Genomic DNA, 27,732 nt, shown 5'->3' on the forward strand with positions numbered 1-27,732 from the left:
AGCTGAACTTAATCCTCTGGGAACAATGCATTTCATAGCAATCCATCCAGTAATTGAGATGTATCAGTCTGAATCAAAGCGGTGGACTGACAGGCAGACCTGCAGCGCCATTCTTAGAGCAATATCACCAGTGTGGTTAAAAATAGCAGACTCTGAGGAGTACCCCTCTCAAACAATGACAGATTAAAACACCAGTCTTCATCATTTAAACTAGAGAACCTTTATTAAATAATTCATGGTCAATTTCCATGAGGTCTCAGTTTGATATTTCTCATCTCAAAAAAGAACTAGTAGACCATTCCTCTGTTTTAGTGTGCATATCAAGTCTGACCTACATGGCAGGACAGGAGGAGCTGACTGTCTTCCCCAAAAAAGAATTTTTGAGCAGCAGGACTAGTGTCAGTCCACTTTTAATTCAAACTTCTCAAAATTTAACTATGCAGGACTTCCAAATAATTTATTTTCAACTTCAAAATCTACAGATGGTTTACTAATAATTTTCCCTGTTTGCTTTTTTTTTTGCCTCAAGGGACAAAGGTTTCCAAACAAATTGAATTAAAAGTGAAGTGAACCCAGTTCTGGATTTAAGATCGCTGAAACTACAAAGAACAAAGGAAACCCAAAATGCTGATTCTCCGTAGAAACTGCTCATTCTTCAACTCGTATCTGAACTGACAACTGTGAAATATTCCTATCAAGGAAACTGCAGTTTACAAAAACCTACTGAGAAAGCATATCTGTTTGTGTTTAATAATATTGCCATTATTGGGGGGTTGGAAGATTATACAATCTTATTTCCCCCCAGCTCTTCTCCTTGAGGCAAATGAGTTCACTCCTACTGCAGACAGCCTTCACCGGAAAATGACAAGTTTCAATGAAAAAGTGCTTTGTATTGTTCACTCAGTAATTCAAAAACTAGAGCAGTATATTCACTACACGGGATAGATTATTAATGTAAAGCTAAACCATGTGAAACAAAAATGGTGGATAAACACACCGCATGTTGCAGAATCATTTATACAGTCAGAGGGCTTTACATGCCAGCAGTTTTATTTTCTAGTTTTAGCCGACATGGGACAGTAGCAACTTTGGTAGTAAGTGCCCTTGAAAGAACAAGGCTACAATGTCCTGTGCAAAAAGCACAAATGCATTGAAAGATGGACCAGTTTGAAGTTTAAACTTAGGGCCGGGCAGGAACGGTCAACTACAATTAGGAACTGTTAAGTAAGAGCATTCAAACCTATGAATATGTTGTGACTATGTATCAAAACTTGGATATACAGTGAGTAAATAGCTGACACGGTGGAAGCTTAGTTGCAAAATGTTTCTAGCTGGCACTTTCAGTCAAAAATATAAGGGCATACGTTGGTTGTGAATGACGAAAATGGCAAAATGGTAAACAAATTTCTATCACATCAAATGTAACCGATGGCTCTGCGACTGCAACTTTTTTCTTTTTTTTCTTTTTTTCAAATAACTGATACATACACACAACATACAGATTTGACTGTCCGCCAGTGAGAGTCTTTGAGTCGGTAAGCGTAGTAATCCCAAAAAAGGAGCTCCAGACCGCGTCAACAGTTTCAGTGTCTCTGTTAGAAGCAACAGAGTTGAAACGTCTCCTTTGAAGTACTTCTCCTTCCTGGCCTCCCTTCATAGTCCGTCAGGTCTGGCTCTTCTGGAAAGAGGCCAAAAACTGAAAGAAAACCCCTTTCCCAGAGTCTCCCAAAGCCTTGACAACAACTCTGTAATTTCCTTTTGCCTTTAAAAAAAAAAAAAAAAAACAAGAACGAAAGAAAAAGAAAAAACATGTTCTCTGGTCCATCACTACTCAAGGTGTAGTGTAGCTGCTTGTATCCTTGCCGAAATTGTAATACTCCTCCATGTCCTCCATGTTTGCTGTGGTGAGCTTCGTGAGGTTTTGCGAGCCACCATTGTCCATATTATCTGGCGATGTAAAGCTGAAGTTCTGTCCTTCATACTCCCCCTGGCTTTCCATTTCTGGAAGAACTTCTGAAAAATACCCAAAATATATATATATATTGATATGATATATGTTCATGATATTTTTTTTTCCAATCTAAAGCTCCTGAAAATTTGGTTGGTTTTAAAAATGCTTTTATGAAATTTTTAACACTCAGTTAGAATAATTTCCTTGCGGTTGCATGCCTCCACCACTCAGTCAAGCTACAGCTTCTACATGTGTGTTTAAGCTTGACTTTTGACCTTTTACATATAAAAAGGCCATCGCTTCACCATTTCATCATATTAGACATTTGGGTGAAGCATGACCAAAAACGTGCCGTGTGAGGTCACGGTGATCTTTAACCACCATAATCCAATCTGCTTATCCTGGAGTCCAAATGGACGTTTGTGCCAGATGCAGTGAAATTCTCTCCGTGTGGTGAAGAGACCTCACATTCACAAGAATGAAAAAAAACATACTGTCCCTGGCCTCTGCTGTAGGCAACAACTAATTTGCTAAACTCAGCTAATCTGCTTCATTAAAGATGTGATTTGATCAGATTTGATTGACAGCAGCATGGAAACGTAAGCAAACACGAAACTCATGGCGTCACGCTTATCTAACTCTCCACCTCAAACCAGTAAGATTAGCAGAACTTTATCACACAGTTGTACATTCTTGTGGACTCACATTGCATAGTAAGAAGCTGACTGAGCAAATAGCTTTTCAGGGGCGTTTAAAGCTTTTCTGCACTACTTAGTGAAGACAGATTACATCAATAAGTTAAATGTTTCCTGAAAATATGGTAAGCAAAAACAAGAAAGTAGAACAGTGTAAAACATTATATTTATGCAGAAAAAAAGGAGCCTTTGGCCTGATTGTTGCCTATATAAAAATACTGATCAATATAAAAGAATTAAATCTGCTCAGGATTCACGTGACAGGTTTAAAGTAAGTTGATGTTAATTTGTGAATCTTCATATGTCTGAGTTCAGGCTGATCTGTATGTCTGCATGTTTTATGTCAAAATGAAAAGCTACAATGAAAGTAATCATAGGGCTGCACAGTGGAGTAGTGGTTAGCACTTTCGCCTTGCAGCAAGAAGATCCCTGGTTCGCGTCCCGGCTTTCCCGGGATCTTTCTGCATGGAGTTTGCATGTTCTCCCTGTGCATGTGTGGGTTTTCTCCGGGTACTCCGGCTTCCTCCCACAGTCCAAAAATATGCTGAGGTTAATTGATTATTCTAAATTGCCCGTAGGTGTGAATGTGAGAGTGCTTGTTTGTTTATATATGTGGCCCTGCGACAGACTGGCGACCTGTCTAGGGTGTCCCCTGCCTTCGCCTGAGTCAGCTGGGATAGACTCCAGCACCCCCCGCGACCCTAATGAGGATTAAGCGGTGTATAGATAATGGATGGATGGATGGAAAGTAATCATGACAATCTGAGGTCAGGTGTTGCTCAAGCAACCTTTGCTTGTTAAATAAAGATTTAATTAAAGAAAAACCAGCGGGTCCCACCTTGTCCTTCTGGTGAGACGTCCATTCCGTGCTTGACCTTCATGTGCCTGCTGAGATTTCCCTTCAGGTTGAACTTGCTGGTGCAGTAAGGGCACTTGAAGGGCTTACTGCCAGCATGGAGGTGCATGTGGCCCAGCAGGTTGTACATTCTGTTGAAAGACTTGCCACATACCTGAAAAAAAAGATACATATATTCAAAATAGTGACACAAAGAAGCACAGACAAAAACAGAAATGAAATACACTGAAAAAGTTACTAGCAGACTGTAGGCAGTGATGAAAACTTTCTGCCTGACAACCGCTTCCTCCCAATATCTGGGATTTTCTTTTCATTTCATTGTTGCAAAGTTTCACAGTTATCAATTTTTAAAACCCTTATGAGTTGCTTCCTCGCAGCATTTCCTCATTTCACACCAGTTAATTAAAAAGTTTTCACTCGCTGCTGTCACTCAGGAGATCAGATCCCCACCTTGCATTTGAAGGGTTTCACAGGCAGGTGGACGATCATGTGGGTCTTGAGAGTTTGTTTCTGGATGAAGCTCTTGAAGCAGACGTGACACTGGAAGGGTCTGACGCTATTGTGGATGAGCATGTGCCTCTTGAGGTTGGCCGACAGGGTGAACTCTCTGGAACACACGTCACACTTGTGGCCCTTCATGCCCTGCCAATTGCAAACGGAGGAGAAAGATCAGTCATTTAAATATATATAAATGGATGCTGCAATTGTTTCTTTGTTTGTAAAAACGCTAGACTCAAGTTTTCGAACTGAAAGGGCGTAACGAGCGAGTTGAAAGAGGGATGTGGAGGGAAAATACAGAAAAGAAATATTGTGAGGTTAAAGCGACAGGTCAGATCACTGAAGTTATTGTGTATTGAGGCTGGCTCATTTGGCCTGTTTGTCTGTACACTGCCAGCATTTGGAGCTGCAAGACGATTATGGTACTTTAACTCCGCTTTGCTACAGTTAGTGTCAAAAATCACACTCCGACTCACACCTCAGCTGAATATATATATATATTTTTAAAACTCAGTATGACTTGCACTTTGAGGTTATTTCTTATGTGCACTGTGTCTCTAACTCGTCTGACAAATCCTAGGAAAAACAAGCTACTTGTAAATCCAGGACTTTTTAAAGACTTCTTCACCACCATAGTAACCCAGCGATAGTTGTCTGTACATTTGTGAGTATACTGCAAATGGGAGGTGCTCACAGTGACTTCAGTATACGTCCACTGGGGGTAAATGAATACAAGTTTAAAAGATGTGGCTCAAGCTGAGGCCTCCAGTGTAACTTCAATCATTGGCCCCTTTACAGCCTTCAGATCATCATATGAACAAGATTATCTTCCCATAGCACCAGTACAGCTGGGGAATCACTGTATCCAGCTATGACAACACTGACTGCAAGTAAATCTAATTTTGTCTACATAACATCAGAGAAGGTACAACTTCCTGTAGCATGCAGGCCAAAGAACAGGTCTGAAACTTTACTCCAATAGAGTAACTTTTTAGTAGCCATCATGTCAAGCACACACAATGTCCAGGCAAAAATAGCATTCACATCCTGTCTGTGAGATGTTGCTCATTTCTTTGACCAAATCCAAATCTATGGCAGCCATTTTAGGAGCATCAAAAGAGATTACTTCAGACATTTCTTTCCATCTTTGTTCTGCTCCTGGAATACTCTCAGCCATGCAGGAAATGTGAAAACACTGAGAGGCAGGTTTCAAGCGCAGACATCTCGCAACATCTCAGGCCTTGAGGCTTGTCAAAATGAATGCGCTGCTGCCTCAAACACTCCACTCTGCGGTCATTGTCAGTACACAAAAAGTGAGACTGAATGAGTGGATTCTGGGTTATTGAGGAGAACAAATATGTATTACAGGTCATTAGTGGGTCGAGAGACAGTGTTTGTATGAGCAGACATATCTGGCAGACTGTCTGTCCACCCACTGTCTGCACAACAAATAGGCTGCAGCGCAAACGTCCACCAGGGGGAGCAGTGAACAGACAGCAGGCTCAAGTAAAAGCCACAAAAGAGAACCTTCTCTCCACTGAGAATACTGGCTGCTCTCATCTCTCCCAGTTTGATGATGAGCGTGGCTTTTGATTTCTGCTCCCCGGGTAGAAATAACATTTAAGTAAATCCTTTGCAATGCAGCAATTTAATTTTGTCCCTGTGTGGGATTTCTATCCATCTACTATCCTGCATCCATTTGTCCATTTGTACAAGTGAAACGAAAAATGTCTGGTCCTGAAAGTGAGCGATTTTATAATGACAAAGAATCATTAGTAGTGCAGGTAAAGACAGTGCAGTGCCCATATTAAGTGAATTGTAATTTGTGATCCCTGAGCATCCTCATGTTTCTCTTCCTCACCTGCATGAATGTGTGCAGAGCAGGCAGGGGGCATTGAGCAATTACAGACATTTCATTCAAACGAGGAGTACATGGGGATGCTGAGTGTTGTGGATGTGCAGATTGAAATCTTGTGTGAAAATGCAACAGAAAAAAAATCGATTCTGCTTTTCATTTCATTTTTTTTTAAAGCTATTTTAAGCCTGTAAACGCAGACAAAGCTTTTCCAATGATGAGGTCAAAGCATTTGTGCAGAATAACTATATGAAAAAAATGGGAAATTAAAACATTTTTACAGGAAATTTAGGACTATTTGTAAAATATCAGACAGCTCAGTCCTGGCTACTTAACATGAATAAACCTGTTTCAAAGCTAGAAGCTTGTCTTTCTTGATGATGCTTGCAGGATAAATCCTGGAGCTTGTGATACTGAATGATGATTAATGCAGAGTGACTAAAAGCAAAAAAAAAAAAAATCACATTTTCCATTAGTGCTACACTGATAAAGGCCTCATGTTGAAGAAAAACTATAGCAAAATCTGTCCTTGGTATGTTGCTGTTGTTCCTATTTTTCCATTTTATCCTAATAACATTCAGACTGGATGCTAATTTGTCTGTATTAGGATGCAACATTTTGCTACCATTTCATCCTCAAAAGTCCCAAAGAAGCTTTTGTCACAACATAAATCTGACAAAAAGATACAGAAGGACGCAGGACAGAGGATGGATGCCTGCCAGGGCTAAGTGCTCTTACCTGCCTACTTCACCCAGATCTCAGTGAGTAAAGGACAGGGGATCAGCTGAGGTCTTTGGACAACAGAGGAGTGGCCTCCATTTGGTCATCCAATAGTACCTCTTTTCTTGTGTGTCTGCTTGCTTACTACTATCATCATCTTTCACATGACAACAGGAAAAAAAAAACCTCAATGATTTATAGATCTAACATTTACAGTGTATTCGTTAGCTATGGCTGTCAGGGTGGAGGTGGAAGTGTCCGGCGGTGATGTCAGTACCTTATGAGTGAGCGAGTGCTGACGGAGGTGGTGGAGCTGCACAAACTCCAGGCCGCACTGGGAGCAGGTGTAAGGCCTCGGGCTCTGATGCTTCAGGAGGTGGTTCTGGAGCTGGCTACGGTACGCAAAAGACTTGTTGCACTCGGTGCACTGGAAGGTGTGGGGGCCCTGATGGCTGGTCTGGTGGCGTTTGAGGTGGGCATAGGTGGGGAACTCCATGCCGCACTGCGAGCAGACGTGGCAGCGACCTCGCTCGTGCTTCACCTCATGCGCTCGCAGCTCGCTGGGATAGGCGAAGCCGCGGCGGCAGAAGCGGCAGCTGTAGGGCTTGACGTCGGTGTGCTGCAGCATGTGTCGCTTCAGGTGGCTGGTCTGGGTGAAGCCCTTCTTGCAGACGGTGCACTTGTGGGGCCGCGTACCTTGGTGGGTTAGCAGATGGGTTTGGAGATGGCTGGGCTGCTTGAAGAGCTTCCCACAATGTGGACAGGCGTGTGGTTTGATGCCGTTGTGGCCCAGGATATGTGTGACCAGGTTGTACTTGGAGGTGTATGATTTGTCACACATGCGGCACTTCCAGCGCTTCAATCCGTCTCCCACATCCACACAGTAGGACTCATCAATCTGGATGTTGATATCTAGCCGATCTACTCTGCGGCCGCCATGTCGACGGGGAGGCTGGGGGTGCGGCGGCTGCTGGTGCTGCCCTCCTCCACTCCCGTCTGTCCACATCATGCTCTGGCTGCTGTCTTCGTACTCACCTCCCATGCCCATTTCTGTCGAATCATAGCTGCCCACCTCACTGGTCTGGAAGTAGCTGCTGATGGCTTCCTCCTGCTGTGTGGGCTTCATCATGGCATTTCCCTGGTGCTCCACCTCTTCTTCATCCTCTCTGCCACCTCGACCGTGGGCCCCCATAGGGCGCTGACCCTGCAGCCCTCTGTGGGCCTGCTCTGCTCCTCTGTGGGCCACCTGGGAGGGAGGAGGGTGAACGTGTGTGTTGGCTTGTTGTTGGTTAGTTGCTTCCCGTTCACACTCTGCACAGTTCTTGTTGGTGCCTCTCAGGGTGGCTGGATCTACTTGAACCAAACCCCCTCTGGGAGCCATATTGTTCAGCATGTGGACACAGGAGGACATTGCAGAGTTCACCCCTTCCCCTTTCACATGGGATGAGGACACATCACCGCCTTGAAGGCCGTGACGTTCAGGGCCGACCATTTTCTGGTCCGGATGTTGAGGCGGCCCCTGCTGCCACCTCCTCTGACTGCAGCTGGGTTGCATCTGACCGTCTTCTCCCAAGTTGTCTCCGAGGTAATCTCCGTTGGCTCCGATAAGCTGATCTGCGTACTCGTAGTCGACTCCGTCTACTGGGGGTGCAGGGGACTCTTTGGGTTCACCGGTGTAGAAGCCGTTGGGTGCAATGGTAGCTCCAAACACTTCATTCTGGGAGATGAGACCTAGCACGGCGGCCTGGGCCAAGGACAGCACGACTACTGGATCTGTCTGTGTGCCTATGTCCACCAGCCTGGCCATTACCTTGGGCTCACATCTACCCAGGCGCCGGCTCGCCTCCTCCTGGAGCAGAAAGAGACACACATGCACAGACAGTCAAGACATCAGCATTTCAAAGAAGGAATTTCCAAATATATATCTGAGCTATAGCTAAAACAGTTTGTTATGACTTGTTTGACATGGGAAAAAATCTTTAGGTAAAGGTCTGCTTTGCTGTTTCAGTCAGTTTCAGTCAATATAGTATATCAGCTACAACACAACAAGCAGCAAAGTTCTGATTATAATTTTCAGCAGCCAAACTACAGCACGCTGTCCTCCAATGAGGACGTGTCCTTCATCAAAAGTCAGCAGATAAGGAGAAAAAGGCGTCGAGGCTCCTCACCTGATCAGTACTTTTTTTTTTGAGCCAGTTGTCAGGAGAGAGAAAGATTTGATTTTAACAAGCCATTTATTGCATCACTGGGAAAGATGCGCAAAAAACAGACATTTCCTCCCAAAGAGACAAACCTACTCCTGAATCAGTCCTTCTAGTACAAGTAGTCAACCTGAATGAAGACCGTGCAAACGCAAAACCTTTAGATCTGGTGACTGAGACACAGGAACTATGAAAGACAGCATCCTAATCCAGCATGATAACCATGTATGGCTTGTGTGTGTGTGTGTGTGTGTGTGTGTGTGTGTGTGTGTGTGTGTGTGTGTGTTTGTGTGTGTTATGGGGATTAGATGGCCTACTGATCTCCACACAAATAAGTGCAGGAAAGGGGGGAGAGAGAAAGAAGAAAACTGAGCAAGATTAAGAAACGAAAAAAAGAAAAAAGATTGGAAAAGCGGGAGACAAAAACAGAGGAGAGAGAACAAGGGGGGAAGAGGAATAAGCAGAGGGAGGGAGGGAGGGAGAGAGAGAGAGAAAGAGAGGCAAGAGTCTAGTGGAGGGGAGGGGGAGAGGAGAAAAAAGAGAAAATGAAAGGTAGAGAGTGAAGGAGAGATAAAGAGAAGAGGGGGGTGGGCAGGAGGGAAGGAGGAAGGCTGAGAGAAAGACACTGGAGAGGGAGGTGAGGAGGGGGGGAGGAGGGGAGGGCCGAGTGAAAGAGTGAGAGGGTGAGTGTGAGGCAGCAGGCAAAAGAGACCAAGAGGAAGAAAGAGAAGGAAAGATATGTAGAGACAGAGAGGGAAGGAGGAGGAGGAGGAGGGGGAGAGGAGGGAGAGGCAGTGAGCAACCAGGAGACAGAAGGAGAAAAGAAAATGCCAAAATGAAATCCAGACAGAATGAAAGATATAAAAAGAAAAAAAAATGTTTAGTGAAACAGACAAGCAGGAGAGAGCAACGAAGAAGAGTTGGGAGAGAAAAAAAAAAAGGTCAAACGTAGAGAGGGAATGATGACAGAGACTGAATTTTGGGAAAAATAAGAAATCCACTGACGACAACTTTACAAACAAAGAAAATCTAGAAAGAATCAAAGCATCTCCGAAGGCAGCTCTTCTACCTGTCTGTTCTTTGAGCCTGAGCGGGATCGAAGCCACCACCACCTCTGTAAAACTACCACTTAACATGCTACGAGTGAGAGCCAATGAACTCACCACGCTCCTCCTGCTGTGAGGTTTCAGGTGCTTTAAGGATCTCATTCTTCAGTGCAAGTGTTGAGTGAGAATAGGCTACGTTCGCCTCCTATTTATACGTGAGGGATGAGGGGGGAGGCGGGGCTAACATTACCCTCCTCCCCCTCCTCATCCTCCTCCTCCTGCTTCCTCTTCTTCTTCAGCACAGTTTCGGTAGTGACTCCGATCACACCAGCGCAAACACGGAACAGACTCAAACAAACAAAAACAGTCTCCCGACAAATGAGCATGTGGGCACCAGTAGGTTTAAAAACAAACACACAGCTCATCAGCTCATATATCACTGATGCACGCAGCTCCTTGATAGTCTGATGATAAATGGGCTAAGTCACCTCAAAGTCAAAAGATGCACACACAAACACAGCAACAACAACAACAACAACAACAAAAATAAAAACCAAGATCACATCAGTCTGAAATTATGGATCCAGCAGGCTGCCTTCCGCCTCACTCACTCTCCTTTCTTCCGTCTCTGTCTGTCATTCCTCGTCTTTGTTTCTGCCTATCCCTGTCTGTCTCTCTTCCTTTATCCACTGCTGAGTCCTTTTTCTGTTTCATCTATGCATCTCTTTCTCTGCGCGCCTCCTCTCTGTATCTTTTCACTCTCTCATTTATCAAGTGAGGTGCATGAGTAGGGAAAAGTGTTGGAAGATTGTTTCGTGCACACACTCGGATGCAAGTGTGTGACAGGAGAGGGGGAGAGAGATGGAAGGTGACTGACAAGGAGATGGGCAAATGGAGGAGAAAGAGAGGGGAGGAGAGAGTGGATGGAAAGAATACTCAAGGAAAAGAGAGTGGAGGGGAGGAGGGGAGAGACAGAGAGAGAGAGAGAGAGAGAGAGAGAGAGAGAGAGACAAGGGGGGATGGGAGTAGAATGCGGTAAAAGAATAAGAAGAAATGGACGACGGATGAAAGGAGGACAAAACGAGAGTTAAAGGAGAGAACAAAGGTATTATTCTGCTGCTAATGATGCATCAAACAGGCCCGTGAATCCGTCTCCTCCTCCCTCAATCACACACACACACACACACACACACACACACACACACGCAAATTAAACTACTGACTGACAGCCCAGGAAACATCGAGCTTCCAGTGTGAAGAACTTTCATCTCTTTTTCACGTCATCACGCGACCGGTGGAATTAGGGATGCATGGCGAGATCAGATAGCCACGTAGCTGCGAGACGGTGCTAAAGGTGGCCTCCGAGTCCACAAAGGTCACGCATATCCTGCCGGTGATGAAACCGAGGCGACACAAAGGCTGCAGCTGAATTATGGAGGGAAATGAGAAAATGGACTATAAACGTACAAAACTCTGTCAACATATTGCCTGGTTTACATTTTGCAGCAAATAAACATATGGACTGATGCATGAGTTCAAACCACAGAAGCAATGATTCACATTTTTGAAACTGGAACCACTTTTTTGTGCGATTGTTGCTTGAAAAAATTGAACATAGCAACTACTTCATGATCACAACCATTACTGATTCTGTCAAACAACTAATCAATTTCCAACAACTTGTTTCAGCGCTAAACAAAACAAACCAAACTTAATTTCCTGCAGTGATTTACTACCAATATACGAGTCAAGGGAAGGAGCAAAATATGAATGAACACTTATGTTCAGGGCAAACTGATGTGCATTATTAATGAGTGTGAGTCAACGCAGTGTACGTCCAAGCTGCGTTTTCGTAACATACTATATAAACGCAACATTATCCACACTACTTTCATTTCCATAAATCTTCCCTCTAGATTAATCCCTCTTCCTCTCCTGTCACAGAGCTCAACAACAGAAACAACTGAGTTCTCCCCAGTTTTAATTGCAATGCAGTGCTTCCTCTAAAGGATGAAATTGTATATGAAAGTGTGCAATGACAAATAAAGCTATCTATCTATCTATCTATCTATCTATCTATCTATCTATCTATCTATGAGGGAACAGTTCTACTTGAATTATGCACAATTAAGAATAAACTGTAAAGCCTGAGAATGTCATAGACAAGTCTTAAAGGACTACAGCTTCAAATATAGACAGAAAATGCAATAAATATATCTAAAATTATTTTTCTCACTTAAAATGATTATTTAGATTTGCTTGATTGGAGCTGGAGCTAAAACCATTAGTTGATTAACTGATGTGTCATTGGACAGAATTTAATTCTGCAACTAATCTGAACCCAAAGTGTTCCTGCTTCTTGGTTTTTAATCTTCTACAACAGTAAACTGATGATCTCCTAGTATGGGGCTAAACTTTTGCAGGTTCCTTGGTAATGGTCAGCAAACATCTAACGTTTCTAGTATTTTCGAATCTTGCATCTTTCACGACTTGTTCTGTGCACATCAAGTGATATTTTATCATAAATACAAAGCATATTCATGTCCCTTGTGGCCGTGTACATACTTGTAGTGTTAGCGAACAGGTTGTGGATTCAGTTATTATTCATAAGTTAAAATAATATCAAAAAAATTGCAATTCTTCCAACAATATATTGACGATCATTGCATTTCTTTATTCATGTTTGTATGTTTGAACATAATTCTTTTTCAACTAATTTTTAATGAGCAGAGGTGTCCACTGTTTCTACTTTCAGCCTCACTGATTTAAATACTTTCATGTACATAAAAAAAAAAAAAAAAAACTTTCCACAAATAGTTAACTTCCTCTGTGGTCATGCTACAACCCACGTCCTGTCAATCATAACCCAGTCAAGCATAAAGCAACCCAAAATGCCTACACAGAATATTTTCAGTAAGTAACATTTTGCTTGATGTTACAGTATTATGGATGAAGGCATGCAAGTCCATTCTAGTCTCTGGAGCTTCTTTTTTAAAGTTCAAACAAACTCTCAATCAAAATTGCCAGTTACTTTAAATTATTTAACTTTCGGTTCAGACTCCCATAAGTTCTTATAGGCTTTATCACAGAGATAATATTTCTTTATCACAGAGATTTTTTTTTTTTTTTTTTTACACATGAAATTTAATTGATGATTTCAATTATATGATGTCATGAGATGTGACTTATATTTCAACAAGCAGAACTGCTCATCTGGCTCCTGTTCCACAAGTTTTACGTAAGAGCCAAATAAACTTTGCATTACATAGCGCACCAGAAGCCTGCGGATGCTAAAAAACTTGAGAAAGAGTTAAAAAGTCTGCATCTCCGGGGGCAAAGCTCTCTTCTTGGTGCATGGTCAAAACAAATGGATTTTTTTTCTTCTGTTCAACAACAGTCACAGTTTCCTATAGATAAAATCAAATGGCAGGACAAGATTAAATCAGACTAAACGTGGCTTCTTGAGATGCATCCTGATGTCAGGTGTAAACTGCAGTCTGTCTCAGCAGCATCCAGACTTGATCTGGATCTCTCTGATAAAAGACACTGAGGTGGGACGGAGGCTGATGTAGTCTGGACAGAGCCGGCTGCTTTTGACCTACAGAGTCTGACACAGAGCCACTAAAGGGTAATTTGCCCAAAACTGTCATTGCTGGTAGAGATGTTGGAACAACATTCCTGCTCTGAAAACTGTGGATCCATGAGTTAGGGCATTTTTATAGCATAAGACATGTGGCCAGGATGATACTGAAGTACATGTATTAGTGAGAGTGATGGAAGGATCAATTAATCAATTCAGTTTGTACATAGTGAACAGAAAATTAAACTTCTTAAATGTGAGGATGTGTTGCTTTCTCTGCTGTATGCTATTGTAAATTCATTTTAGATTGTCAGTTGGACAAATCATAACATAACAAGACATGACCTCGGACTCGGGGGAAGTGTGAAAACCATTTTCGGATATCTTAAAATATCAACTTCAAAATCAGTTTGATGGCACCATGATTAGTAATGGGGAGAACAGCTTCTATCTCATTCCCACTCCACATCCCAAAGACCTGTTTTTGCACTGGGGAAAGTGTGGGAAGCAATTTAAAGTGCAAATGAATCCAAAAATAATCAACCAATCTACAATGAAAATGACTGTTAGTCCTGATTGGTAAACAGAGCATCAGTCAACAACGGCATGAACAAACACTGGATAAACCTCTGTTCAGTTTTTTTGTTGTTGTTGTTATCATCAGAAATGTATTAGAAACTATCAACCAACAGAAGTCTGCCACCAACACTTGTTTGGGATTTTTAGCAGGTCTCATGACTTTAAAACTTGTATTTATATGTTCGTCATTGAAATGCACCTTGGGAGTAAGAAATTAATTTTGTACATTTTTCAACATTTAGTCAAAAAATCTGACACTATCCAACACAGGTTATGTCAGATACAATCTCCTATTAAAAGGGCATTACGCTGTACGGCACTACGTCTGCTGTGACAGGAATGAGGTGGCTCACTATGCTTCGTAGGAACATCATAGAGCTACAAAGATAAAAAAGGAAGGTGATCCAGCAAGAAGCCAGACTTGATCAAATTTCAGACTTGCTTCTATTGGTTGGCGAGAGGGCCACAGAATATAAGCTGAAAGCCAGATGCCAAACTGGTCTTGTACCTAAGTACAGTTAACAGGTTTTCTATGTCTTGTTTGATGTTTGACTCATCAGCAAAGTTGTTGGCTCACTAGTATTTAATTACTAGACAAGCCATCCCATCAGCTAGACATCCCAAACAAAAGAGACATCTGCTTTACTTAGCTGGAAACATAACGTCTAACAGTGGTGTTTACTATATTTTGGCACTGTGCTGTGGGAATTAAATTTTTCTTTTATTGCTGTTTGAGGGCATGATTCAATAACGGAGAGAAGGGAGGGTGGGTGTCACAGGTACAATTACACTAACGTGCAAAGTTTTATTGAGCTGATGATGATTTTGTGTTTGGAGCATGAGCAGTTATTAGTGTGGTTTGGTGCCGTTCACCGCTTGAACAAAATTCAATGCACCAGAATCCTGTAATTACTCCGCCAAAGAACGCGGTCGGCGGACGATCTGTGTTGGTTTGTCCATCTGTTTGTCTGTCCGTTCGCAACATTGCTCAAAAAGAGACTACCGGATTTCGTTGACATTTTCAGGGAAGGTCAGAAATGACACAAGGACCAAGTGATAGATTTTGGCAGTGATGCGGCTTATAGTCTGGATCCACGGATTTGTTAAAGATTTCTGTATCATTGCAAGATAGCGGCACGGCGTCACTGTAACTATGACTACAAGTGAACGCTACGTCAGCTGCCTGCTGACGATCACATGATTGTGATCCTACTACAAATCCAACACTGCAGACTTATCGGGACTTACCTGTCAGAAATGATACAAGGAACAATTGATTAAATTGTGTCGGTTTTTCAGAGTCGCATCAATTCCCGCCGCCCCATACATATTTAGGTCACATGATTCGTTCTCTGTACATAACGTACACATGCATAACACACACCTGTGCTCAGCGCAAGGTCCTTTTGTTTGTCGGTACATCTATATTAAATGTCCACATTCTATGTTGCTGTGATTTCTGATCATCAATAACCAATAAACAAATGCTGCATTTCTGCCAATGCCAAATGGGGGAATGAACAGCCTTGGCGGAGTACTGTGCTCTCTAAGTGCTTTTCTTGTTATTACTTGTGGCCACAGAGGATGCTGTTTTCACCGTTCAGCAAAAAAGAAACACGGTTATTTATAGGGAAAAGTAGCCAACTTTTACACTTCAATCCAGGAATGGGCTAAAATAGCTTCTCACACTTGTTAAAAAAAAAAGGCACAAATTTCGAACCATGCTCAGCCCAAACAGCAACACTTGCCCTTATGGCAGTAAAATCCCAATAAACTATAAATGGTTGCAGTTTCCAGCTGTGCAGAAGGGAGTCGCTCGGCCTTTGTGGCCATCCAGTGTGTGAACCTGTGGGGTGAGGCGGCACCTGGTTCACCTAGTTTACATTCCCCTGAGGAGGATGACCGTCATTGGCGGTTGTTTTGTCGCCCGGCAAGTTAGCCACTTGTTGAATGCAAGCAAACGGAATACAGTTGGGATAAACCCCTAGCTTTGAGTTCGATTGTTCCAGGAGGCAAGCGATTATATTTGGGTTAATGTGAATAACACGAGTCCAGTAAATGGCAGCGTAGATGGACTGGTTTAATAAGCAGCAAATATGCAGTGATTGGAAAGGAAGCTTTGTGTTCAGCTTTTATTCTAGAAAATAAAACTTCTTTAACCTCTGAACAGGTTTTTTTCTTTTTTTTTTTTTTTAAACAAAGTTTGTATCATAAATGTCATGGAGAAGTGTGGTAAACAACAAGATAGAGAGAACATGGAGGAAAGAGAGGGAGAGAGAAAGAGAGAGAGGGAAATGGCAGAGGACAAAATGGGGGCGTAATAGAGGAAGCAGAGAGAGAAAGAGAGAGAGAACAGATGATTGCATGGAATGAAAGAGGGATTGAAGGGGGAGGGAGGGGAGGAGATAAAAAGAACAAGGATGGGAGGGGGAGTGAGTGAGTGAGGGAGGGAGTGAATGAGTGAAATGGTGGAGTGAGAGAGAGGAGATGGGAGAGAGAGAGAGAAAATGAGAGGCAGCAGTGGGGGAGGGGAGGATGTAGAGGGAGAGCAAGCGAGAGACGGGAGAGCTAGACAGAAAAGAGAGAGAGAGAGAGAGAAAGAGGGGGAGGGAGAGAAAGAAGGAGAGAGAGAGAGATAGGGTAGAGAGCAACGTGAGAGTGAGGAAGAGAGAGGGAGGGAGGGGCAGTATGCAACGTGAGAGAGGAGAGAGAGAAAGAAAGAAAGAAAGAGGGAGAGAGGGAGAGAGGGGCAGAGAGGAGAGGGAGGGGTAAAGCGTGATGGAAACCCAGAGCAGAAGAGAAAAAAGAGAGAGAGACAAGGAGGGAGGGAGAATGAAAGAGGGAGAGAGGAGGAAAGAGGAACAGAAAGAGGGGGAGGGGAAGGGAGCTGGAGAGAGAAAAACAGAAAGAGGTAGAAAAAAAAACAGGGAGCGAGTGAGGGAGAAAGAGAGCACCAAAACCTATCTCGCTCTATTTTGTGGTTTCACAAACATGGCTGCAGCAAAAAGAAAAAGAAGAATGGCATTGTAGGTTTGCTCAAGTCGTCACTCTCTTTTACACTCACACGCAGTAATATTAGAATTAAACAGCATCAGTCAGAACCAGCAGTGTTCATCAATGTAGGGTGAAAACAGCTTCATTCAGGTGTCCTGTGATGTGTTCGCTGCCTTTAATAAAAGGCCCCGACCGTCGATTCTTCTCAACTGATACACTGATTTTATGTTATCATGTATATATTGAGATTGGTGTACTGCAGCGGTTCTCAACCTCTGACATGGGCTGAATGAGTTACTAGTGGGTCCAAGTTAAACTCAGCATTTCTTCAAATTGGCACCCCTGGCATTGAGCTGAATTAGCCGTTAGCTGCTTCATTTCACAATACACAGCATGGATGTTCACTGGGTCACTTCGATGTTAAAGAAAACTGAAAAAAAAGCACCATTTCTGACATCAGAGATAATGGTATCATCAGGAAGTGTAACACTACAAAAAAAAAAAAAAAAAAGTGCAGTATGTCTAATTTGAGTGAATTATGACTCCATGAGGGATTCATATTTTCAACACTATGAGTTGATCATTATAAGCGTTTCCTTCCACTTGTGATGTTTATTTGAATATCGCAACTTTTATTTTAGTGCCACAGCAGTCCCTCGTGTTACTTGAAGTGAAAAACTTATTCCACTGGGTTCAGAGTTATGACGTTACCAGATTTTAATTTTAGAAGCAAGAGAGCACTGGTATCTTATGAGTGTTGCTCATCAGCACATAACCTGGGTTGAGGCATCAGTCCTTAACCAAACTCTTTATTATGAACGTCTTTTTTTTTTTTTTTTTTTTTTTAAATCTTTAACATTATTGAGCAACACCAGATTCAACCAGAGTAGAACTATTTGACACAGTTTGCCATTTTATGCCTACATAGCACATAGAGAGTTCAGGTGAATACAGAAGAAGCAACATTTCTGGAACAGGACGGGTCTGGATTAATCTTTGTATTGCACAAAGGAGGACTAGAACTTTGTGCTTTTAAGATTTGCCTTAAAGCAAATGTTCCAGCATCACCACTATCGTACTGTGCCAGCAGCCCTGCTATGTATCTTCCTGAAACCACAACAGTGTGAATCTAGTGCACTGAAACTTACGACATTTGTCATTTCTTTCACGTGCATTGTCTGCAGTCATGGTTTGGTTATGCATCAAAAGTGAAATAGGCAGCATCACCGCAAACACGTGGTCATAGTGGGACTGTCAACATGATCAAGTTCTGAACAAAAGTCTAGAAGGATGTACTGAATGTTACACAAACTTCGCACAAAGTCTTGCTTATAAACGTGTGATTTTACAGCTTTAGTTTCGAGTCTGTTGCTACATGAGCCTCAGCAGTAAATTAGCCACAATAAACACAATTCTGAAATCTCACATTTGTTCAACAAAAGGAACATAGTCTAACTTTGTCATCCTGCTCTCGTGGTTACATGTGAAATTCCACATCCAGTTCACTTTTCACACTCACACAAATCAGAATATCGCTGAATAATGGAGGAGGTTAGAGGCGTATATTTACGCACCATTTACAGTGACAGCCAATGTATTTTAGTACTGCTCAGTAAAAGGATGAGGTGTGAGAAAATTAAAAGTTGTACACTTTTAACACCCTCACATCTTACAATGCAGGCTTGAATAAGAATAAACAACTAACTCATCCCTGGCTATAATAAGAATGTGTGCAGGCAGGGGACAAATTAAAGCTAAATCCAGTGTGGAAATGCTTCCATACCGGGGCTCACCGAGTAGTTTCAGTGTAGAAATGGTGTGATTCATACACTAAATCCACCAGATTTTAACCAAACTTAAAATTTGGGATATTCTGAACCAACGTAGAAAGAGATTGTCTTTCAGAAAAACGGCTCTCATCTGTCCAATAGTGTCTCAGGAAACTAGAAAATCTATGTAAAATAGAATTTACATTGTTTTGGAGGCTTGTAGTAGGCAGTCCTTTAATTTGTCTTCAAGCCTTTGCATCATGCTACTCTTCCTCTCCCGGCACTGCACTGAAAACTAACACACGTACTGTTAAATATTTGGCCTCAGATACATTTCTGAACAAACCCATACAAACAATACAAGTAATGCTCGACCTCACACTGATCAGCAGTGGTACTGGAGCCAGCCAATATCAGAAGGCGCTCTGGCACAGAAACAGCCAATTTACATCCATTTCAAACAGTGGAATCGAAGCAGTGAGCGCTGAGGTCGAGCACCTCTGATGATAGGTCAAACTGTATTGACCTGTAGTTCTGTGACCCATAAAGTATGCACTCTTCTCTCAAGGGTTCCCTGGATTAACACAAGACGAAATACAGGGTTGATCGGTTTGCATGCTTTAAATTAAAATTTTGATCTTAAATCCACATTCTGCTGCGTTTATAAAGACACCTTAGAAGCTTAGAGCAGGTGTAAATTATTGCTTTAAGGTAACCTTCTTGCAGTGCTTGAGGCAAGTATACAGTATAATATATTTATGAGGAGCTGTTCTTTGGGAATTAAGCCCTAATTCCCAAGCACATTTTCTGGAAACTTCTTATCTTTTAACTTTTCTCTGCTTACATGAATGTGAAAACAGTCCCACAACCAAAGAGATAAACATGCATAAACTATCCTACTGTTTTTTTCACATAGATAATGAACAACCAGGCTTATGAGTTGGTTTTGGTTGCATTTGGTTCCAATCATGTTACACCCTTTTGTCAGAAACTCAATTACAATATTACAATATCAAGTAATGAAGCCATCAGCCAGAGTGGAATTATGAGAAAAGACACATTTTTTTAAGTCTCCATAAGCGTCAGCTCTGCTGTTGCTATTAAATGCAGCTGTGGGCCTACCATTTTGTTCCAGTGCTTTGTAGCTGTAACAGTTTCAAACTACCGTACATCACTCCTTTCTCCTCCTCTCTCCCATCACTCTTTCCTCATGTTTCCATGGATACACCCCCCGCCCCTTTTTCCTCTCTGCCTTTCCCCACTTTTTCATCACTTCCTTCTTATCTTTTCTCTTCCAGTATCATCCCTATCATCCCTTCCCCGCCTTCATCGCTGTTTTTCCCAACCAGTTTCTCCTCTACAGAGCTACTTCAATGCACATGTGGCAGAGTGATCAGGACCTCTCAGCCCCCCTCAGACACGTGAAAATACAAAATAACACATAAGTAGTAACAATCTAAACCGCAAGATTAATGTTCTGGTACGGCATTGATCCCTGAAGAGACATTATCTTCTCTTGTTCTTCATCAGGTGGAGATGTGCTGCTAAACAACACCACCCCCACAGACGAATGAATCTGAGTGGCGTGCTCAAGGACACTTCAGCAGGGCTTGCTGACATGAGGATGTAAACAGTGTCTTTTTGATTATAGAAATTGAGACAATTTTTTGCTCTCGTAGTGGATACAGTTATTGTGTTATTACAATTATCCTCAAGTCTATCTGATTCAATGACAGGCAGTGATATCAGGCAGCACAGACAGAACTATGTTATAGGTGTGAAGATATACAGGACTGTGCAAAAGTTTAGGCACAAATAACGTCACAAATCGCTTTTCATTATCAGTTAACTTGATACAAGGTGAGTGACCAGTCTTTGCCTGTAAAACAACATCAATCCTCCTACAATTGGCACACTGGCACTAGCCCGCTTGGCAGGTAGGTTGTTCAGAAGAACTTGCCACAGCTCTTTGGTCTCAGCTGATTCTGTCTCATCATGTGATCCCACACTGACACCGTGATGTTGAGATCAGGGCTCTGTGGGGGTCATGCCATCTGCTGCAAGAGCCCTTGTTCTTCTTGGCGCTTCAGATAAATCCGTGTGACTCTGGCTGTATGTTTGACACCTCTTTGATGAAACTGCAAGATAGTAAAAATCTACAGTGCCTCAAGCATTTGCACAGTGCTACACATATCAACAGAGTCGACATTTCCTACAAGAGACTAAATATTCTTACGGCAGAGTTTAAGCTTGATCTATACTCGTGCGTAGAATGGATGCAGAGCCTGTGCAATAAGTCTACAGCAGCATGTATACCAGCATAATGGTGTGTCTGTGTTGATCTGGAATTACACTGCATAAACGCTGGTGAGCGGCAGGGAATGTATGCCGCTACGCTGAGCTTCTTTGTGTGCTTCAAACAATGGTGACTGAAGCAGCACAGGTTGTGTTTTAGTTGAAACTAATAAATGTCAGAAACCAAAATTACTGCTGTGTTGTTGGAGAAGACATTAGAACCAACTACGTGAATTGGTAGAGCTATGAAAACTGCTGAAAAAAGGGCAGAAGACTGGCTCCTAGGTTTGCTGTATGGGCAAGCCAGGTACAATTAAATCTATTACATGTTGTATTTTGTTTCACATGAGTATTATCGGGCCTGAGATCTTTCTGTGTGGAGTTTGCATGTTCTCCCTGTGCATGTGTGGGTTTTCTCCGGGTGCTCCGGCTTCCTCCACAGTCCAAAAACATGCTGAGGTTAATTGGTGATTCTAAATTGTGCACAGGTATGAATGTGAATGTGCTTGTTTGTCTCTCTGTGTAGCCCTGTGATAGACTGGAAACCTGTCCAGGGTGTCCCCTGCCTTCACCCTAAATCAGCTGGGATAGATTCCAGCACCCTCTGCAACCCAATGAGGATCAAGCAGTGTATAGATAATGGATGGATAAGCACTATCTATGCATAAAAACATGAAAACACAGCATATTACTACCAGGTGAATAAATGTTGGTGTTATGTTTGGCTTCACTGTGTGATTTACACTGTCCAAGGACATCATTGTGTCTGATGTCATCACAAATAAACATCCATAAATCAGTTTTAATATCAAATAAAAACATATCTCATGTATCTCCAGAACTTGCCTGAGAATCATCCTATTTTCTAACTTTTCTTCGGTATCAAAGTAATCCGGTGAGAGTTGCTGGCACATGTGAGGATACTTTTCAAAGACGAGCTGCTCATAGATAATTCAGAATACTGGTAATGGTGCCAGTTTGTCAAGATGTAAACAAATATAGGCTGAAAAAGCTCAGCTCCATTCGTGCCCCACAGCTAACTCAGAAACTCTATGAAACATTCCTGTTTACATCTCCCACAGCATTATGAGAGCTGTAGAACTGGCGCGATACAAACACGGCATTTGGAAATATGGTCAAGAGTTTCTATAGAATGTTTATGATGAAATTCAATTTATTTACATCAGCTTGCATTCTGGGCAATTCTACACCTTGCAGCATTCATAATAAATGTGAACAACTGCTTGATTGCTCAACTGATTCTCAGCATCTTGCATGCAACCCATCAACATGTCAGCCCTGTCTGATGGACTTGGGCTGTAAACTACACAAAAAACAAAAATCACACTGCAACATGAGTCACAGTTTTAGTGGGTTTGGTATTTTTTGCATTTCTTTTTTCACTGAAGCCAATATAAAAATGATATGAGATATTTGCTGCAGTCTGTACCAAACAAATATGATTTCTAGGCCAGGGCATCTCTGTCGCACCACAAAGCTTCATTTAAAATGCTGCAACACATTTTATCAAAAAATAGCAGCTCCTGCAATATGGATACTGTACTTGGCCATATTGCAATTTCGCTAATATTTGGATTAATTGGTCAGCCCTAATGACAACTGTCTTCAATGAAACACACTGTGATGGTATTAATTGTTTTGTGGCCATCAATTACTGCTGATAAAAATAAATAATAAATTACCAAAAAGTGGCCATACATACATCCATGCTAACTTCATTATAGTGCATATGACAGAATGCACAGCTCTATTTAGGTTGACTTGCATTTTCATTATTTCTCAATGAAAGTTTCCACCTCTGAATAATTTTTCCTCCCTACAGAACCGAAGCCAGCAAAACCTCACATTCTCTGAAACCTGCAAAAGACATTTAACTCCTCAGTAGCAGGACTACTTTTCCTCTATTTACAGCCTCTGTTTAAAACAGTTATGGGCACTAACAGCTGAGTAACACAACGTGCCAGTCAAAGCAACACTGTAAAATGGCTGTATTGTCTCCATCTCCCTAGAGGCTAACACCATCCATCCACGGAGGTGTAGCGGAGCTAAACATTCATCACCAGCTGTAAAACTACTGAGATAACTAGTTGAGCATCGCTGACCTGAGTGCTGCACAGTGTCATGACTGAAGTCCCATTACTGAGAGACACACAGATGCAGGGACAGCGTGAAAGGACCGAGAGGGAACAGAAGAATGGAAATGGAGGCAGTGAGAGAAAGAGACGGCGTGCACGCACACATACACACGCATACACACACACGCACGCACGCACACACACACACACACACAGCTAAAATTACATTGAAGAGGGCATGAACTAGGCCACCGCTCTGCATTATGTTGGAAAGTGGTAGTTAGCTAACTGAGCAGAGGCTTGCAGAGACCTGAGGGCTAAAGGCCAACACTGAATATAGTTACAGACTGCATACTCTGCTCTATAACATGTCAGCACAAATGATTGTGGATCTGCTCCTGACTGGCTTATGATCAGGATGCAATCAGAAAGAAAGAGGGGGAAAAAAGAGAGAAAAAAAGTAGGATGATGACAGTTGAAAAATTGTTCCAGCCATAAAATAATTAACAGACAGTATAATAGCATGTTCTGTTAAACTGCAGTAAAATAAGTTCAACACTGCTAATCTCTTTCACACAGAGAACTTGGCAGGATTGGGGTACACTGACAGGCCCAAACCGACTCGCCAGACAACTAGTAGCAACTTCACACAGGAAAAGCTGGCAAGGACAGCGTTTAGCCAGACCAGCAGCGAGACCAAAACTGACAGGCATGACTTGCACCTAATAAGCATTACATACTGGAGCTGTCTATTAAAAAATCCCTATGAGAACAGTCCATGAAACATACCTAAGTGTCCTGGAAAAAAAAATTAAAACGGTCAATTTATGGTGGCATTTGTCTAACTTAATTATCGTCAGACAACAGATAGTGCTCTCTCTGTTGCCTGTATTCAAACAGAACGAACACAACTTCATTTCAAGCACAGAAACGACAACAGCCAGAGCCTGAGCCATGCAGGAGGCTCTGTGCAGCATAAGGCACAGTGGTGCTCCGAGCTGATGTCAGCATGCCAAAATGCTCACAATGCTGACAGTTAGGAGATATAATGGAAACCATGCTCAACATCTTAGTTTAGCATCTGATATTTATAATCTGTGCTAAACACAAATGCAGCTGGAGGTTTTTGGTGGTTTCTGGTCTCAAACAAAGGTATGGGATAAAATTAAGACTCGACTTGATGATGGATTAGAAGTTAAAGGATCACCAGAGTCACATGTGACCCTTAAGGAACATGATTTTATGAGAAAGCATCCAGTATTTGTCAGAGACACAAATGTCAACCCCGTGGTGGCGCTAGATGAACAGTCAGGGGATCATCAAGGTCAACGGGATTAAACCTCGAGAGTTTGTGAATGTCTATAAAACATTTCATGGCAATCCACCCCACAGTTGTTGAGAGATTTCAGGCTAAACCAACAGAGACCAACACTGCAATCCCCTGAGCTGGGCCACCAGCAGGAGGGGGAAAAAAATTACCCCTGCCATGGATGAGTCCAGGTTTAAATCTAAACCGCTTTATGCCTGCTGTCTGTAAAACTCTATGCATCACAAGCAATCAAACTGTGTCAAGGTTCCTTCTGATAATAACAGCTGACAAGACTGTTTTAGTTCTGGTTCGCCCATGTGATTGTAACAGTCAGATGAACGCAGTGACAGTTGTGCTGCAAACAGTGAAAACTCACTAAAACTGCAACCAAACCGCTAAGCAGTTTCAACTAGCAGATTAATTAATGAAGCCGTGCAGAATAAACCGTCTGCTTGCTTCAGGATCACAGTTAACCTAAATTCGGTTTCGTTTTGAACAATTCAACACTGCGCTGCCGTTTTGTTTCCAGAAGGTTTGAGCATTATGCCTACACATTTCACTCATACAGCAAACACAAACAAACTGGCGCTGCACACTGGAGGTCGTTCAGCATGGCTGTAACCAATAGGCCCCACACATTAGGCCTTTGTGCTTTGAGAAACATCAGCCTCTCTTTCTTTTTTTCCTTTTTTTTTAACCCTGCCTGCAGCACAGCCGAGCGCTGCAATGTGCTGACACCATCATCAGCTATTCTAAACCTTTTGCCACAGCTATATTCCCACATCCTGATAGAGGAGGGGATGGAGAACAGAGAGAAAGCCTAATTTTCATTTATCTTCATTTGCAGCAGATGTGTCGAATTTTCGGTGTCCGCTAGGATGATTGGTTCGGTATTTTAAAGGAATATTGCAGATAGGTTTTCTGTTTGGCCCCGCTGGACTTCTTTCAACACAGTCACTCTGCCTCTGATGATCCATGAAGGAATGGCTTATGATCCCCTGAGTAGCATACAGATTGTGTAGTAGCAGCAGCAGCCTAATAACACAGTATTGATCTAAACTTGGGGGAATTCATCTATCACTGTGCAATTCAAACTGGCCATGTAAAAAAAAACAAAACTGTACTGTTAATCTTGGAGGCATAATTTCTGAGAAAGAATATGAGTTGAAATTGTTGACAACTTGCCGGCGCTTTCTGTTGAATTTTTTTTTCACACTACTATTAAACTGAATGCTGTCCTATCATCATCAGGCTATCATTCTATGCTACAAACAAGGCAATCTGGTCCACATACCAACACACAACGGCTATTATTCGCCGGGGAAAATAGGCATAGCAGATTAAATACACCATTAACAAAAGGCTGACACAATAGACAACAAATATGGCAGTGAGCCGAGAGAGCGCAAGTTTGGAAAGAGAATTAACATTAGGCCGGGATTCCTTCCAGACAGTTATCATCAAACAGTGGAAGTCAAAGAGTCTCAAAACTGCATGCAGGGAGGCAGAGCAGTGCAATCGATGTGGCCATAACTGGTCACCCACAAGAGCTGCTTGACAGTTCAGGGGAAAAGTACAGAAAGAGCCGATGGACACACTCTTTAAAAGACGGAGGTGGACTCCAGAGTCAGAAAATATCAGGCTGGCTTCACTCAAACACAGACAAGGTGAGGATGGGAGGTCAAAAAGGAGTGCTCAGATGATGAGCTGGAATGAAATGGGATGTACAGTAACGCTAGAGAAGAGCTGGACGGCGGTGGTTGACGCCCTGTGCTCCTCTGGGGCCCGACACGATCAAGTCATTTGAATCGAGTCACTTTCAAAAAATGCAAACACTAACTTCTCCGACGTGTATTAAGACCTGCAGGGCCGCCGCTGACTCATTTGAATATTTCCATCAATCAGGTGACCCACAGACCACAAAGGGGAGGATGTCTTTTTAATTACTGCCAGCCGCTGAAGTGCACTGACACCGAACCGCATCAGAGCACATCTATAGGCCCCGGGCTGCCAACTGGTATGCACAGTATGCCGCTGCCGTGCTGCATGCAGTGCACCACCATCATTACATGATTAGACACTGCATGGGCAGGTATGCGAAAGGGTCAGCAATGTGGCTCCGGCTTCTGCATTTCATCACATAAAAAAATGGCACAGAGGCAGCCCTGAAATGAGGGTTACATATGCAGACATCCACATCCACACAGGACCTTCACATCCCTTTGACAAGCCGGTGTGAGATGCACTGCCCTCATTAGTGCAGTGGAGGACACCTGTGTGGCCTACCAATGATCTCTGACAGCCCTGAGAGGAGTCAGCCAACTGGTGAGAGTCTGTCCTCCTCTCAGCAGCAGCAGTTCGGGCTACAGGTTATCTGCTGCAGTGCATCTTTCCCGGTGCTTTGCGGTGTCGAAACATCCCCTCTGCGCAGGGTTCTGACCAAAAACGTGGCCTCGACTGTACATTACGTTCAGCAGATGTGCCAGAGAGCAGCGTTATCTCTGTGCGCACTCCAGCCTGCTCCAAAATAAACCATTATCCCCGCGAGAGAAAAAAAAAAAAACTTGCCCAAAAAGAAAGACCCGATAACTTAACAGCAAAAAACTTTCTTCAAAACAGGCCTACCCGAGACACCTTTGCCTCCCGCGTCTCGGCATGATGGGGTGGGTTATGTGTCTGTGCAGGGTACAGATTAGTGATGGGCTAATGTGGCCTGGTGTCGCCCCTTTCTGCGTCTCTTTCCCCCCCATTCTCTCCATCCCCCCTCTCTCGACGCCATCTGTTTGTGGCATGAGAGAATGTGGAAGTAAAAAAAAAAAAAAAAAGAAAAGAAAAGACGACATTTTGACTGTAGTTGCTGACCTACATCGCGCATTTGTTTTCGGTACAGCCGCGACAAAAAAACATAAGCCGCGCCAGAAAAAGAGGACAGTCCGTCCGAAGCGCACGATCGCCGCACAAAAACGCGCATACATTTTCTAGCCTGGTCGGGAGGAATTTAATAAGTTACGGTTGAAACACTCCTCCTCCGCCTCGCCGGGCCGGACAAGTCAACGCTCCGGCACCGCGGCCACACAGATTCCCTCTACCGCATCCGAAAAGGAAGAGAAAAGCGCAACTCACCTGATTCCAAAATCGGTTTATGGTGGCGACGTGACTGTGGTTAATTTTAATATGGGAAAAACAGTTACAACGGTGGGTCCCCGTTGTGTGTAGCAGGAAGGAGGGAGGGGAAGGGAAGAGGGGCTGACGTGAATGAATAAACAACTGAGCTCCTCCTCAACGCCA

At 42.8% G+C, this 27,732-nt stretch overlaps 1 protein-coding gene across 2 annotated transcripts; it reads right to left on the reverse strand.

The window, feature by feature from the left end:
- Nucleotides 1-197: 197 nt before the first annotated feature.
- znf710b (zinc finger protein 710b) lies at nucleotides 198-27,732 on the reverse strand. Of its 2 annotated transcripts, none has more exons than XM_055009250.1 (5): nucleotides 27,568-27,732; nucleotides 6,853-8,424; nucleotides 3,953-4,144; nucleotides 3,485-3,656; nucleotides 198-2,013 (listed from the first exon to the last, which is right to left on the reverse strand). In XM_055009250.1, the coding sequence occupies exons 2-5, from the start codon at nucleotides 8,380-8,382 to the stop codon at nucleotides 1,832-1,834; spliced, it is 2,076 nt and encodes a 691-aa protein (XP_054865225.1). In that variant the 5' UTR covers nucleotides 8,383-8,424; nucleotides 27,568-27,732; the 3' UTR covers nucleotides 198-1,831. The 2 variants fall into 2 exon arrangements, with proteins under 2 accessions (XP_054865225.1, XP_054865223.1); XM_055009248.1 differs by lacking the exon at nucleotides 27,568-27,732 and adding an exon at nucleotides 9,940-10,092.

This window comes from Amphiprion ocellaris, chromosome 1 (assembly GCF_022539595.1).
Source record: "Amphiprion ocellaris isolate individual 3 ecotype Okinawa chromosome 1, ASM2253959v1, whole genome shotgun sequence".
NCBI classification, from domain to species: domain Eukaryota; kingdom Metazoa; phylum Chordata; class Actinopteri; family Pomacentridae; genus Amphiprion; species Amphiprion ocellaris.